This window comes from Kryptolebias marmoratus, linkage group LG5 (assembly GCF_001649575.2).
Source record: "Kryptolebias marmoratus isolate JLee-2015 linkage group LG5, ASM164957v2, whole genome shotgun sequence".
In the NCBI taxonomy this organism is placed as follows: Eukaryota; Metazoa; Chordata; class Actinopteri; order Cyprinodontiformes; family Rivulidae; genus Kryptolebias; species Kryptolebias marmoratus.
In genome coordinates this window covers 25449586-25463219 of record NC_051434.1, presented here as the reverse complement: position 1 = coordinate 25463219, position 13634 = coordinate 25449586, and the positions used below count along the sequence as shown (strand labels likewise).

Below are 13634 nucleotides of genomic sequence, written 5' to 3'. Positions count from 1 at the left end.
ATATATATATATATATATATATATATATATAGACCATCACGAACCACACTCCATATCAGTAGGTGGCGGTAATGCACACCTTCCGTTGTTTGCCAACCGCCATAAAACATTACAGAAGAAGAAGAAGCAGCAGCAGCAGCAGAAGAAGAAGAAGAAGATTCTCGCCTCTTGAACAGGATGGACTCACCGGCTGTGGATTCTACTTTTAGAACATTAACAAACAGCTAGTTATCCACCTGAGCAGGTTAGTTCCGACTTGTTTTTGTTCAGCGTGTGTGGAGCCAAGCTTTCTGTCAGCTGCTGTTAGTGGGCGCATTGTGTGGTGTCTGAGGAGCTTGTGTTTGTGCAGCAAGTTCAACTCATGACATTATTAAGGAGACATTTTGTCTTCAGGCTTGAGATGGGGAAAGGGTGTAAAGTCGTGGTGTGTGGCCAGGCGGCGGTCGGGAAAACAGCCATTGTGGAACAGCTGCTGTACGGAAATCACAGTGTGGGTGAGAAGTGCTGAGAGAACCCGGATGGAGGTTCTGGTTCTTAATAAAACCAGTAGATGTTCCTCTCAGTGTTTGGTTCCATGGTGTCACATTCCTCCTCCAGGCTTCCAGAGCAGTGTGTGTGTGTGTGTGTCTCCAGGCTCAGAATGCTGTGAGACCCTGGAGGACGTGTATGTGGCCTCGGTGGAAACTGACCGAGGAGTGAAGGAGCAGCTGAGACTCTATGACACCAAAGGACTTCATGATGGACAAGACCTCCCCAAGCACTACTACTCTGTGGCAGATGGCTTCGTCCTGGTTTACAGTGTGGACAGCTTGGAGTCCTTCAAGAAGGTGGACATTCTGAAGAAGGAAATAGACAAGTCCAGGGACAAGAAGGAGGTGAGCCTGTCTTTGTTAAACTACAGTGGGTTGCAACAGTATTCACCGTCTTGGTATTCTTCCTGTTTTGTTGCTCACAACCTAGAATAGAGGTGATGGTTCTACAACACTGCGCCACATGGTGTTGCTTCGAGGTTTTGGAGGGAATGTTGTCCCATTTCTGTCTGATGGAGGATTCTAGCTGTTCAACTGTCTTGGCTCTTATTTGATAGCTTAGTCAGATGTTTCCAGTTGGTGAAGTCTGAACTGCAGGCAGTCCAGATCAGCACCCAGACGGATGCAGTATGAGGTTTATCATTGTCTAGCTGACATATGCAAGGTCTTCCCTGTAAAAGATGTCAACTAGATGGGAGCATATGTTGTTCTAAAACCTGAATATGCTTTCCTGCATTGATGGAGCCTTTCCAGATGTGCAAACTGTCAATGACAGTCATTAATGCGCCCCTATACCATCAGAGATGCAGGCTTTTGAACTGTGTGCTGATAAGCGGCTGGATGGTCCCTCCCCTCTTTAGTATGGAGGACGTGGTGTCTGTGGTTTTCAAAAAACAATTTCAGATTTCAATTTGTCTGACCTCAGAACAGTTTTCCACTTTTACTTGAGCCTTGGTCCAGAGGAGACAACAGTGTTTCTGGGAGCTGTTCACATCTGGCTTCTGTGCATGAAGCCAGATGTGATTATAATCTACTGGCTTCCTTAGACAACTTTTACTGATTGGCTTTTTATAATGTATGTGAATGTTTTTGTACAGTGCGCTGATACGACTGAATTAAATTAACTGAACCCGATCAAACAAAATTCAAACGTTATGACCGATATGCCAGCCTGGTAAGTGTCTCTGTCAGCTTTCACACTAACTGGTAAAAGTGGGCCTAACTTATCAGCATTTAGCTGTTTACAGAGCTTCCCCACCAAAAAATCAAATCAAATTTTAAAAGACTAGGGGATTGAGTATAAAAATATTTGGTATAAATCAAAGATTCTTTCCAGGAAGCGTTAACTCTGTAGGACAAGTGTGATTTAGGGGTGGGGGTAAACCTATTTTCAGATTTATATCATTGCAAACATGGAAGATTCTGAATCCATTGTTGGATGTCAAAAATGGATTTTTGTTCACTTTGGTAGTTTTTTAAGAAGGTTCCTGTAGTAGAAAACATGTTGCAGTAAAGTTGTTCTCACTTTTTACTTTTTTTTCATCCTTTTTTTTCTGAATAGCTGACTTTAAATAATAGTTGAAGCTATGATAACAGGACCGAGTTTAGTAATGACTTTTATTTGTGTATAAATTACCAGTGATAAACATGATGCTAATCACACGAGCTGTTCTTTAGTATTTTCTGTTAAATTGTGCTAATTGTTGGTCAGCCTGTAAAGTGCCAGTGGCTTATTTTGCATAAATAAACAAGGAGTTGTGTTAGAGTGATTGGTTTGTTTGTCTGTCAGTAAGATTACTTAAAACAGATTTTGAATAAAGTTTTTAGGAAATGTTGGGGTTGTCAAAGGAAAGAATTAAAATCTGCTGGCCATCTGAATTAAACTTAAAACAAATTAAATGACACAGGACTGGGTGGAGTGCTTCTAGTTCGACATGAAACTATAAAACTCATTGTTTATTTATGCAGAATAATCCTTTGGCACTTCAGTTCCCAGATAATCCAAGCATTGAGAATTGTTTTAGAATTGCATCATGATGTACCTAAAGATTCCTCCCCCTTGTTGTTTGCAGGTAACTGTCATTGTGCTGGGGAACAAAAGCGACCTGCAGGAGCGCCGTCAGGTGGAGCAGGAGGCGGCGCAGCAGTGGGCCCGAGGAGAGAAGGTGAAGCTGTGGGAAGTGAGCGTTGCCGAACGCAGCTCGCTCATCGAACCCTTCACTCAGCTGACCAGTCGCCTCACGCAGCCCCAGAGCAAGTCAGCTTTCCCTCTGCCTGGACGCAAAAGCAAAGGCACCACATCTAATGACATGTGACCCCCCCCCTCCATGCCTGCTGGTGTCCAGCTGCGTTCACCAGCTCAGCACTGACTGAGCGACGACTTAACCAGTTTACACAGAAACATACACACATCCACACCTTTACCGTAGCTCACTTCTCATAGAATTTGATTAGATAATTGATGCAAATCTTCCCTTTAGATGTTGAACCTGGATGTGGTTAGTCTGATAGACAGGAAACAGATGAATCAGGCAGACTTCCTCTGTCTGAGGCTTGATTAATCTGTCACAACTGCAGTTCCTAAGCATTTCCTGTCCTCCTTTTGTCACAGTGAGGTCTCCAGATTCAGGTGTGATGCTTGAGCAGATGTTAAAATGCTGAGAGTTGAATGGATGCATAAAGTTGTTCAAATTAAAACAAGCAGAACCCAGGCTTAAATAAGCAGAACAGATACTTAAGCTAAACTTAGTAAAGCTGCAGCTAAAAGCTAAAAGGAGCAGAACTGGGGCTAAAAGGTGACTCAGCATTAACCCAGTGAAAATGAGCCCAAAGTTTCTGATGCTGAATGAACCTGGGACTTCTCGAGAAGAATGCATGAGATGTAAAGCAGGTGTGTGTTCAAACTCCATTAAGTATTGGGATTTAGACGTACATGTTTACTTTCTGAGAACTGAACTGACGGATAAGTTTCCTATTTTGTGTGAAGGTGATCAGAAGAAGTCTGAATGGGATGCTGAGCGTAGAAAGCCACCCCTAGAATTCAGTTTTATTCCTAAAGGGGAAAGTCACATATAGTAAAGATCTTAAAGGAATAGTTCAAAGTGTTGTTTTTCTGTGTCTAAGTTATTGATATTAAGCATCAGCTGTTCTTTAAATGACCTGAGTTTGGAGAAAAATCAAAGTTTCCCCCTGACAGGGTTAACGAGTTACCGGCTGGTCTGAGGTGGACTGCTGCTGTCAAAACATTTCATCCAAATGCTTTTCTACAGACTTTAACATCACTGTCAATTTACTCTTTTGTGTTTGTTTACAACAAATTATATGGCGATAGCAGCTAGTTGTAGCACTTCCAGCAGGAGTTTCATATTTCTACCGAAGTAACCACGCAGTGGTAGCTCGCCTACATGGTTGAAGAAGACCGACCTCCAAAACAATCAGATGTCAGCCGTTCACGAGGAGTCTCTACAGGACCTGGGCTGGGACTGTTGGGAGACCAGCTGACAAAAAAACAAACATTTTCAGTTGCAGTCTCTGAATTTTTGTGAAAGTTCTGTTTTATTTTCATGTGCACAGCTTGCAGACTTGTCCTGTATGCAGGGTCCGTTATTTGGCCGCCTCCACATCGTTTGATTTGGACCACTATTTAGCATTGATGTGGTTTCTGTCATCAGGAGAGCTCCCTGTAGGTTACAGGAAATAAATTGAAGTGTTTTCAGATTACCTGACAACGCTGAGCTCTTTTTGTTTTAGAGAAAAGATGTGGCACAGCATTTCTGAGCATGTATGAAACTGTGAGCCTCTGTGACTGAAAACATTTCCCCCTCGTGAATTCTGTTTGTAACAGTTGCAGCCCAAAGAGGTGCTGGTTTTACTGAAACTTTACGCCAGCTTTGCATTACACAGAAAGTGTTCACACTATTACTGCTAAAATAGTTTGTTTGCAAATAACTGTAGACTATTATAGGTGGCTTCTAAAAGTGTGTTTGCATGATGTGCTATAAAAGTTTTGACAGCAATCCACTTTGGTCTGACTAGGACTAGTTTTTCCTTTGTCAGTCCCATCAGAATTAAACTTTTTCTCCAAACTGAGGTCATTCAAAGAGCTAAGATATTAACTAAAACATCATTTCAACAGATTCTCTTCAGCAGTGCTGCACAACATGGAGAGGGGGAAAAATATGCAAACGCTCTTCCACAACCCAAACACAGAACGATTCATTTCCTTTAAAACGAGTTGACAGGACCTGATGTGGACACGTGTGCTCCGTGCGCTCTTCCTGTCTCACGCCAACTGTAGCCTGGCAGCAATAATCTAACAGTCTTCGTGGTCCTGCCTTTACGTGTGACGCATGGCGTTAGCTGCACTCTGTACCATCTGTCTTTAACTAGAGAAATAATCAGTGTTGAGAGGAAATATTTATTTTTTAACTAATTTATTTTTGTCACTTTAATGAGCTTCATTTGTTGATGTGATTGATTTGTTTTCAGTGTTAATGTTTAATAGTAGTAATATTTAATGGAGATGTTTTCTCTTCTGCAGCCTTTTCACATTAAAGCTGTGAAATGATGAAACAAAGTCGTGGTTGTGTTTCATTCTTCTAAAGTGGGTACAAACAAATCACAACCAATATCTAAACATGTTGACAGGAGTCAAACTCACTGGAACTTTAATACATGGCAGGATTTACAGCAACATTTAGAAATAATGTCCATCTTCAAGCACAGGCTAAAACAGCTGATTATAGAGTCGAGCTGCAGAGAACTGAAAATACAAGATAAAAATCCCCTCCCCGCTTCAACCCAGCAGCAGCTGCGGGGATTATGTGGCGTAGCGTTTGGTCCACTGTTTGGCTATCCTGTCATGTTCCGGTCTGTTTGTCGTGTACTGCGTGGCGATGCTTCCAACCAGAGGGTCCACTGTCGGGACAGAAAAGCAACGTCAGTGTTTGTTGGGGTTCCACCTCATCACTTTACATTCGGCTTGGAAAATAGGGGCATCAAGACAGTGGAATACATGAAAATGTTAAACAAAATAAATCTGTAAAATGTTGATGAGCTTGAAAGGTTTACGTCCTTATCATCGTGTATCTTTGGTGCCGTACCGTCACAAAAACCGAACGGCTATCTTTATTATCTTGTCTGTGATTGTGATAACTTACTCCTGAAGTAGATTCACACACTTACAGTTCAGGCCCATTCTTTAGTTTTCTAGCTCGCTCTTCTTTCCTCTAGTTCTGTTCTGCTTTATTTTGCATCCTTAAACTTTCCTACTCCCTCTAGTGGTGTGGGGTGGCAACACAGCAAATACATGAATAAATCATGAACTCAGGATACTACAGTGATCATTTAGAGAGGAATGTGTTCTGATCATTTTTCAGAGTACTTGGGCTACGTGGGTGTGTGACATCAAATTTCACCTGAAATGAACAAATGTTATGTGTTGTAAATGATGGAACAGCTTCCAAACCTCAGATTATTGAACAGAGCCCATCTGTTGGTGGAGATCACACCAAAGCTGCTTTAGTAATGGATCTACAACCCCAACTCCTAAAAGGTTCAGATGTTGTGTAAAATGATTTTCAAAGCTCAGAAGCCCACATTTCATTCAAAATGGAACAAAGTAAACAAATCAAATGTTTAAATAAGACATTGTCACAGCCATGTCCTTTGAGCTCACATTTCTCCAGATTCTTCAAATCTTTTGATGATATTATGAACTGTAGGTTCAGAAATTGTTCCACTATTTTTAGATGCTGTTTTCTCAGACTGGTGAACCTCTGCCCATCTTTACTTCAGAGGGATTCAGCCTCTCTAAAATGTTCTTTTTATACTCAGTCCTCATACTCACCTGCTGCCAATTCACCTAACCAAAATGCTGTTCCAGCTGTTTCTTATTTGTACAGCTTACTCTTTTCCTAAAAATGGTAGTTTTTAAATGTAAACATTCATTATGTTTATTATGTCCCATCGTTAATAAATATGGGTTTATGAGATTTGCAAATCCTTGTATCCTCCCAAATTTTTCAGAAATACAAAGAGGTATGTTAGCCAGTAAATGTATTCTCCGGGCGGTTTGGTGACTCAAAGCTCTCACCAGGGTTGCAGTCAGTGAGCAGGGAGCAGATGGATAGGAGGACCTTGGAGATGGTGAGGGCGGGACTCCAGTTGTCCTTCAGGATGTCCAGACAGATCACCCCCTGACTGTTGATGTTGCAGTGGTAGATCCTCGTACGGAACGTCACCTGGACACATCCAGAGCCCACAGATCCAACACTGAGTTCTACGCTGCTCCTAACCTGAAACACTCAGACTAACATCAGACTGAGTTAGTAAACTAACAGTGATCTTGATTTCTTCCAGGCAAACAGAGCCCTCTAGTGGAGAAGCTCAAACCGACACATCTAAATTTAATGCTCTCCACCTTATGTTACATTCTGTAAAGCTCCTTAGGAAGTTTCTCAGTGCTTTCCTCTCTATATGAAGCACTTTTTGACATCTCACTCATACACTGATAAGCATATCAAACCAGTGGGGGGTTCAATGTCTTCTTCAAGGACACTTCAACACCGCCTAGTTTATAGTTTCTGTGCAAGTTCATATGGACAACTTGTTTACCAACAGTCTTCAACCCCACCACCAAAAGGGAAATGTTTTTGTTTCTGTTTGTGTGACTGTGTGTGTGTGTGTGTGTGTACAGTTAAATATCTCATGAAGCACAGGACAGATTGTAATGTAACTCTCAGAAAGTAATCATTGGATGGGCATGTACAGCTGATTACTTTATGGAGACAACTTGATTCAAGATGGCCGTTATAGCTAAGCAACTTTAGCAAACACAAAAATAACCCAGCTAGTTTTACAGATATTGAGCAAAGCTGTGATTTGGTAGTAGCTGAGAGTCGTCGCCAACTAATAGTTTGAGAGCAAACAGATTACAAGATTATTGTTTAAAACTTTAGCATTTACTGTGGAGTCCATCTTGTTCGTCTGTTGGCAAAATATTTCATGTACTACTGGACAGATCTTAAAGGAATGCCTATTGGCCGCTGCCTTCCATGCCAGAGATGTCAGCTAACATGATCTGACGCTGAGATGGACAGAGGAACAGCCATGTTGGTCCTACCTGATCTCAGGTGACGTTAGCTCTCAAATTATATCATCAGCATGAGTCTCAGCTACTACCACACAAAATATAGCTCAATATCTGTGAAACTCACAGCTTCAGTGTGTATGAAAAGGAGGTTTTATGCTTTTATTACCATTTATTAAAGTTAATATAAACTGGCCTTTTTGACAAAAATAAAAAAAGCAACCTGATCAACTCAAAGTGAAATTAATTTCTACAAAGTAATACTAATAAAAGAAAAATATTTCATGTAAACTGGACGGTGGGCGATTGAACTTAAAGTCAGTGTTACCTTCGGTGGTTTGAAAGGGTAGTCTGGTGTGAAGGCAATGTCCAGGAAAAACACTCCTCCCTCGTACACGGAGCCTGGGGGGCCCAGGATAGTTGACCTCCACTCATAGATGTTGTCCCCTTTAGGTCCAGCACTGTCAACACACCTCAGCTCAGTCAGTTTGCTTCTTTTTCTTTGCTAATGATCCTAAACTTATGGTATCAGGCAGTAACACAGAATTTGTTGAAGCAAAGAATATATAAAAGTTTATTGAGAACTCGACTGATGCCTACCTTTAGAAACCAGGATAGCCGATGGCCACAGGTTTTTATTTTTGGTCAGAATGTAATTTTCATTTACCAAAATATAATAACACTTACTTAACTTAAGGAAATGCATATTTACCAACCCTTAGAAAACCCTGCAGACTTCAAAACCATATATAGCAAAGCTTTCTCACTTAAGATCACAGTGAGCTGGTTGCACTGCTGATAGAAGCGGCTGAACTGAGTTTCCTCTGTAGGCAGGGTTGCCACACACATCCCCATTTCACACTGAAATTGTGCATCCTATTTTACATGAATATGGAATGTGGTTTGTCCCATATTTCGGAGTTGTCTTGAAGGCAGTATTATTTTGTATGAACAGGATCAGGTCATTATAATCTCAGGCAGAGGAGGGCAGGAAACTGGACACCCCCGCTGTGGGAAGTACAAACATCCCATCTGTGTCTACTAAGTGTCACAGAAAATAAGCTCCAAACTAACTTTTCTTTCTATAATAGGTGTTTGAACTGTCTGTTTGCATACAGAAACGTTTCTATCTAACAGATCCCTGTGTAAAGGACAGTTATATAATATCTACTCATCCATTAGAAGAACATAATCAACTATGATGAATTACTGAAAATAATTTTTACCTTGAGAATGAATAATCTACGGTTCAATTGAAGGGATTATTATAAAACTGTAGTAATGTGCAAATAAATATATACAAAAGTGATGCACATTTAAGAACTATACAGTATACTACAAATTTATACTGACAACTGCAAACAATGACAAATATTTTAGCCAAAATTTGTATTCATAGTAACTTTTCCATTTATTTAATTTGGTTTTCTTAATATTTTTGATTACAACTATAATATAACAGTGCTGACTGATTATTTGAGTGTTGGTTTAATATTAGTACATAAATTATGGTTTAGGTAATTATATAACCTTTTAACACTTTTTTTTAAAATTACCAGTTGGAGTTTAAACTGAAAAGGTTTTCTTTTCAGTTTCTTTTTTTGTCAATTTTATTTTAAGTTTGAGGACAACAAGGTTGACCAGAGGGCTTTACAAACTGGTTAAAAAACCAACAGTAAAATAAATCAGTAAAATTTCACATAAAAACCAACATCCATCCATCCATCCATCTGTCATAAACCCAGGGATAATGTCCAGAGAGCGAAACCAAAACCACACACGGAGACGAGGATAACGGTAAGTGCATTTATTTACAAGTGAAGCTATGTACAGCGGTCAGTTTCAGGAGGAGTCTGCAAGAGAAGGAGAACTGGGTGAGTCTCAGGTACAATTCTATTTCCAAGATGGTCGCAAGGATTATAATGTCTCTTTGTTTGCTTACAGGTCCTAGAGGAGGATTGCGGTGAGTCTCGGGTACAATTCTATTTCCAAGATGGTCGCAAGGATTATAATGTCTCTTTGTTTGCTTACAGGTCCTAGAGGAGGATTGCGGCGTCGAGCAGAGCGGTTCCAGTTGTTCCAGAAGATAAGCCAGTTTGCAGCGAGGTAAGTATCCGTGATTATCCAGGTAAGTGGTCCTTCAGATCCGTAGTCGTGGCGTGGCAAAAACCTGAGTCGTAGGCACAAGACAAAGAACGTAATTAGCATGAGGAGCATAAGTTGGGTTAGACACTGAGGCGGAGAATCTAACCCAGAAGGTTCGATGCTCCAGCGAAGATCTGATCCCAGCCTGCTGCTTAAGTACCAGCTGGTTTCATCAATAGGAACTGGAACACCTGTGGAGGAATGATTAGTGGCACTGCCCAAAAGGCGGGGCCAAACCCAGATCCTCACACCATCCATCCATCCATCCATCCATCCATTTTCTGTACCCCCTTCTCCTTCCCGGGTCCCAGTAAGCTGGTGCCTGTCTCCAGTAAAAACCAACAAATTCAATAAAATAGGCTAAAAACAAATTAAAACAAAGAAACACCACAATCTAACAGATCTGATGGAACTCAAATTGAACTAGAATTAAAAGTCATTGTTTTCAGTTATAAACCCCTCTGTGCTTTAATTTAGCCCTAATCTGCACTAAGAGCATCTGGCTGTTTTAGGGTCATAAAAGTCAAGAAGTTCAGTTACAAAAATTGAGAGCCAAACCATTTAATACTTTAAGCAAAAGAATTTAAAAATCAATATAGAAATGAACAAGCAACCTTGAAGCAATTCTATTGGTAAAAAAGCACTTCAAATATTTAATCTGAATTGTAATACTTTCTTGAGACTATAATCCATAATTTAAGGTGTTCACTGATGCGTCAGTTGGCACATGGTCTTTGTGGCCCAGCTGTGGTAGGTGTCCTTTATTTCTCTGCAAGAAATCAGCTGGATGGCCGGGCTCGGCTTTAGACATAAGCTGAGCCGCTGCTCCTCCTCAGCTGAGGTGGCCCTCTGATTAGGATGCCCCTTGAACACCTTTGTTCTGGAGGTTTTTGGGCACGTCCCTCATGGATGAGACCCCGGGGCAGACCCAGAACTCCTGGAGTGTCGCTAGTGAGAGGGAGGTCTGGGTTTCTCTCCAGGGCCTGTTGCCTTAGTGACCCAACCACAGAAAAGCTGAAGAAGTGGGAGGGTGGGTGGAGATGTGATAGATGCTCCTCTGAGCAGCAGTTACCCTGGCTCTTTCATCAGGAGTTATCTGTCATTCTGCAAACTGAGAGCACACTGCTCCGAGCTGCTGAGAACGTGGCTAAGAGTTCCTAAACTTAAAGACCAGAGGTCAGGGCTGTGTTTCTATAAATCTCTCTAATGTGTCAGGGTCTTAACCCCCCCAAAAAATCTATCACTTGTCACATTTAAAGTTCATAACAATTAGGAGCAATGGTCAATAGAAACATGTTTATAGGGAGGAGAAGACTAGAAGATTGTGCAGGCAAAACAAACAGCTGTGATGCATTAAAACTAGAACAGAATATTTCAAACACAGTGATCCATTATTCAGCTGAGGAACTGTGGGGAGAACTCCGTGTGCAGATGTGTTTTATTGAGTGAAAGCAGCTGCTCTACTCTGTCTGTGTTCTGAGTACCAACAGGAGAGGTAAATGTCAGGAAATAATCTGACTTTGTGCAGCAGACGCTCCACTCTGACTGCTCTTTATCACAGCAAAGAACAGAAAATACCTCTTCACACATCCACCGCTGACTGTTTCCTCTACCAACCTGAGCCTACTGATGAAGCTGCAGCGCTCGTGTCTCATCTGCTGCCATGGCAACAGGAGACAACTTGTCCTTCACCTCATCATAGCCTCTCCTGCACCTACAACATGTCTGAAGCTGCCTGGTGAGCTTCCTCTCTGTCCAGATTAAACACACAAGACATGGGCCGATACAAAAACACCAGTTTCATGGTATTACAACAAAAAGTTAAAAACAGGATTTATTTGCTTTTATTTAAAAACAGATAATAATAATAATAATTATAAGTGTACAACTATTATAATATTTAACATTTAATTAGTTATTTTAATTTTAATACACAATATGAATAAGGAGTCTGACAGCACATCAGTAAATCCCTCTGTTTAAAAACTGACAGTTTTTTCCTGAATTCAGGACACATTTTAAACCAATTTTTGATCAACTTTTTTTAATAACATTTTTAGTTACAATGACATTTAGAATCAAAGTTACATTTTTTTTATTCACAAGTATTGAAATGAATTTTTAGTTTTAAACACTAGAGAGTCAGCAGGTTGTTCTATAATAGTGATTATAGTTTTTGTCGGGGACATAATGGACATAATTCCTTATGAGCAGCTTGTTTAATGCCACTGAAGGCAGGTCTTCACACAGATACAGGATGTGCTGTTCCTCCTTCAGACCTTTTATGTTTGGCTCTGTTGTGTTGTGTACCATAGAAATGAGGTGTGTTTCCCTTAAAAGAAGCAAAAAGCTGTCGTCTTCTTTTATCAGTTCCACAAGAGGCACACAAGTGGCAGATCAAACTAAACTAGAACACCAGATACATTTATTTAGGATTCTGCCTGTTTGACAGAATATTACTTCTTCTCTGCTGTTCTGCTTTTTGTAAAGTAATGTTAAGAGCCTAACAAGCTGATGTTAGTAATTATTATCATTATTACGGGGGCCTGTGGGAGCTCGGTGCTCAGTGCTGCAGTCTTTAATCCTGAGGCTGAAGGTACAAACCCAGGCTGCAGCAGGAAGGGCAAATCTTTTGTGCGAGTTTGCTCACTGTGTTGTGGGGAACAACAGTAAAAGTTCTTTATGGTGATCTTACTGAAACCAACCTAGAGCTCACTGCAGGTGATTAGTTTTGGGGCAGTGCAATCTCCATGACACCAAACTGGACTACTGCCCTTCTGTAGAATAACTACAGTACATCACCAGTTTTACTCCCCATTTATCCAAGGCCACCATAGATTATTCTTCAGCCACTCACCACTTTCAAACTATTTTTTTAAGCAATGTAAAAAACAGAAAGCATGGACACCATTTATAGTCAAGAAGATGTCCTATGCCTCTCAAGAAATGTGCATGCTATCAATTTCACATTAATGGTAATTTCTGCTGAAATTTTTTGACATTCCTTCAGGAAGTGCCAAAAGTGCTACAGTTAGTTGCTGCTGCTGCCATTTGCACTAAAAAATTCCATGTAAATAACTGCCATGCAAAATCGATGGCAGTTTATAAATTAACGTTTACATGAAGGCAGATATCCACTGTGGTCTTAGTTGTGTTTAGACAAGCTGTTAGCTACCTACAAAAGGTGAATTGTTTAAAATATTTCTACAAAACTGTCTGAAATATCCCCCTAAGTTTCCTGTCTTATTTTCAACAAATTAAAAACAAAAATAAACAAAAACTACTCATTAAAATGAGCTGTTAGTCAACTGATGGGGCTCCAGCAGATATTGTTCATTTCTCACTAAAACAACCAGACTGAGGTTGGTTTGGCCCAGAGACAAACAGCATCTTACATTCACAGAGAGCCAGTGTGAGGCAGCTATAAGCCATGCTATCACTACTGTCATTCACTTCACAATCAGAGGCCCATTCTTCCACAACCTCTGCGCGCACACACACACACACACACACACACACACACACACACACACACACTGCAAGAAGGATACTGACATTTCAGCTGCTTTGGATTTTAAGCTTTTAGCCACAGAGTACTGCAACCAAAACCTGCAGCACAGCAGAAAATCTTTGTTTGGTTGAATACAATCATCTGGGGCAGAGCTAAAGCCTCAACATGCATTTTTGTATCCTTCAGAATACAATAAATAGCACTGTGTGAACATTATGTGAAACTTCAGTCACAGAAGTTAACTGCTTGTTTGAGATAAACTGATGTAAGTAAATATTTTCCTAAAATTAGAAATAATAATACCGTATAATTGTGCGGCCTGATGTGATGGTATTAACGGCCGCACTGGGCTATTGTC

The 13634-nt window shown here is 40.6% G+C and overlaps 2 protein-coding genes and 2 long non-coding RNA genes across 4 annotated transcripts in view; 2 read left to right on the top strand and 2 right to left on the bottom strand.

Annotated features, from left to right (window-relative positions):
• The first annotated feature begins 109 nt into the window (after window positions 1-109).
• On the top strand, window positions 110-5018 carry nkiras1 (NFKB inhibitor interacting Ras-like 1). Its single transcript, XM_017439146.3, has 4 exons — window positions 110-244; window positions 394-494; window positions 634-875; window positions 2603-5018. Exons 2-4 carry the CDS (start codon window positions 401-403, stop codon window positions 2843-2845), a joined length of 579 nt encoding a protein of 192 aa, XP_017294635.1. The 5' UTR covers window positions 110-244; window positions 394-400; the 3' UTR covers window positions 2846-5018.
• Window positions 5019-5162: 144 nt separating this feature from the next.
• The window catches only part of LOC108228801 (ubiquitin-conjugating enzyme E2 E1-like), a 29001-nt gene continuing 20529 nt past the window's right edge, over window positions 5163-13634 (bottom strand). Inside the window, 3 exon segments of the mRNA XM_037975731.1 lie at window positions 5163-5447; window positions 6625-6772; window positions 7949-8081. Coding sequence (XP_037831659.1) covers window positions 5350-5447; window positions 6625-6772; window positions 7949-8081 — 379 coding nt within the window. The 3' untranslated portion in view covers window positions 5163-5349.
• On the bottom strand, window positions 9413-9932 carry LOC108249638. The gene is made up of 3 exons (XR_005233184.1): window positions 9872-9932; window positions 9652-9790; window positions 9413-9473 (listed from the first exon to the last, which is right to left on the bottom strand). It is a non-coding gene; the product is annotated as an uncharacterized LOC108249638 (long non-coding RNA).
• Window positions 9448-9774, top strand: LOC119617032. Its single transcript, XR_005233185.1, has 2 exons — window positions 9448-9564; window positions 9654-9774. It is a non-coding gene; the product is annotated as an uncharacterized LOC119617032 (long non-coding RNA).

Excerpts from the sequence above, each read along its gene's own strand:
- nkiras1 (XM_017439146.3), top strand. The coding sequence starts at position 401 with ATGGGGAAAGGGTGTAAAGTCGTGGTGTGTGGCCAGGCGGCGGTCGGG. Across the intron at positions 495-633 it reads GTACGGAAATCACAGTGTGG|GCTCAGAATGCTGTGAGACC; the intron begins GTGAGAAGTGCT and ends GTGTGTCTCCAG. Across the intron at positions 876-2,602 it reads AGTCCAGGGACAAGAAGGAG|GTAACTGTCATTGTGCTGGG; the intron begins GTGAGCCTGTCT and ends TGTTGTTTGCAG.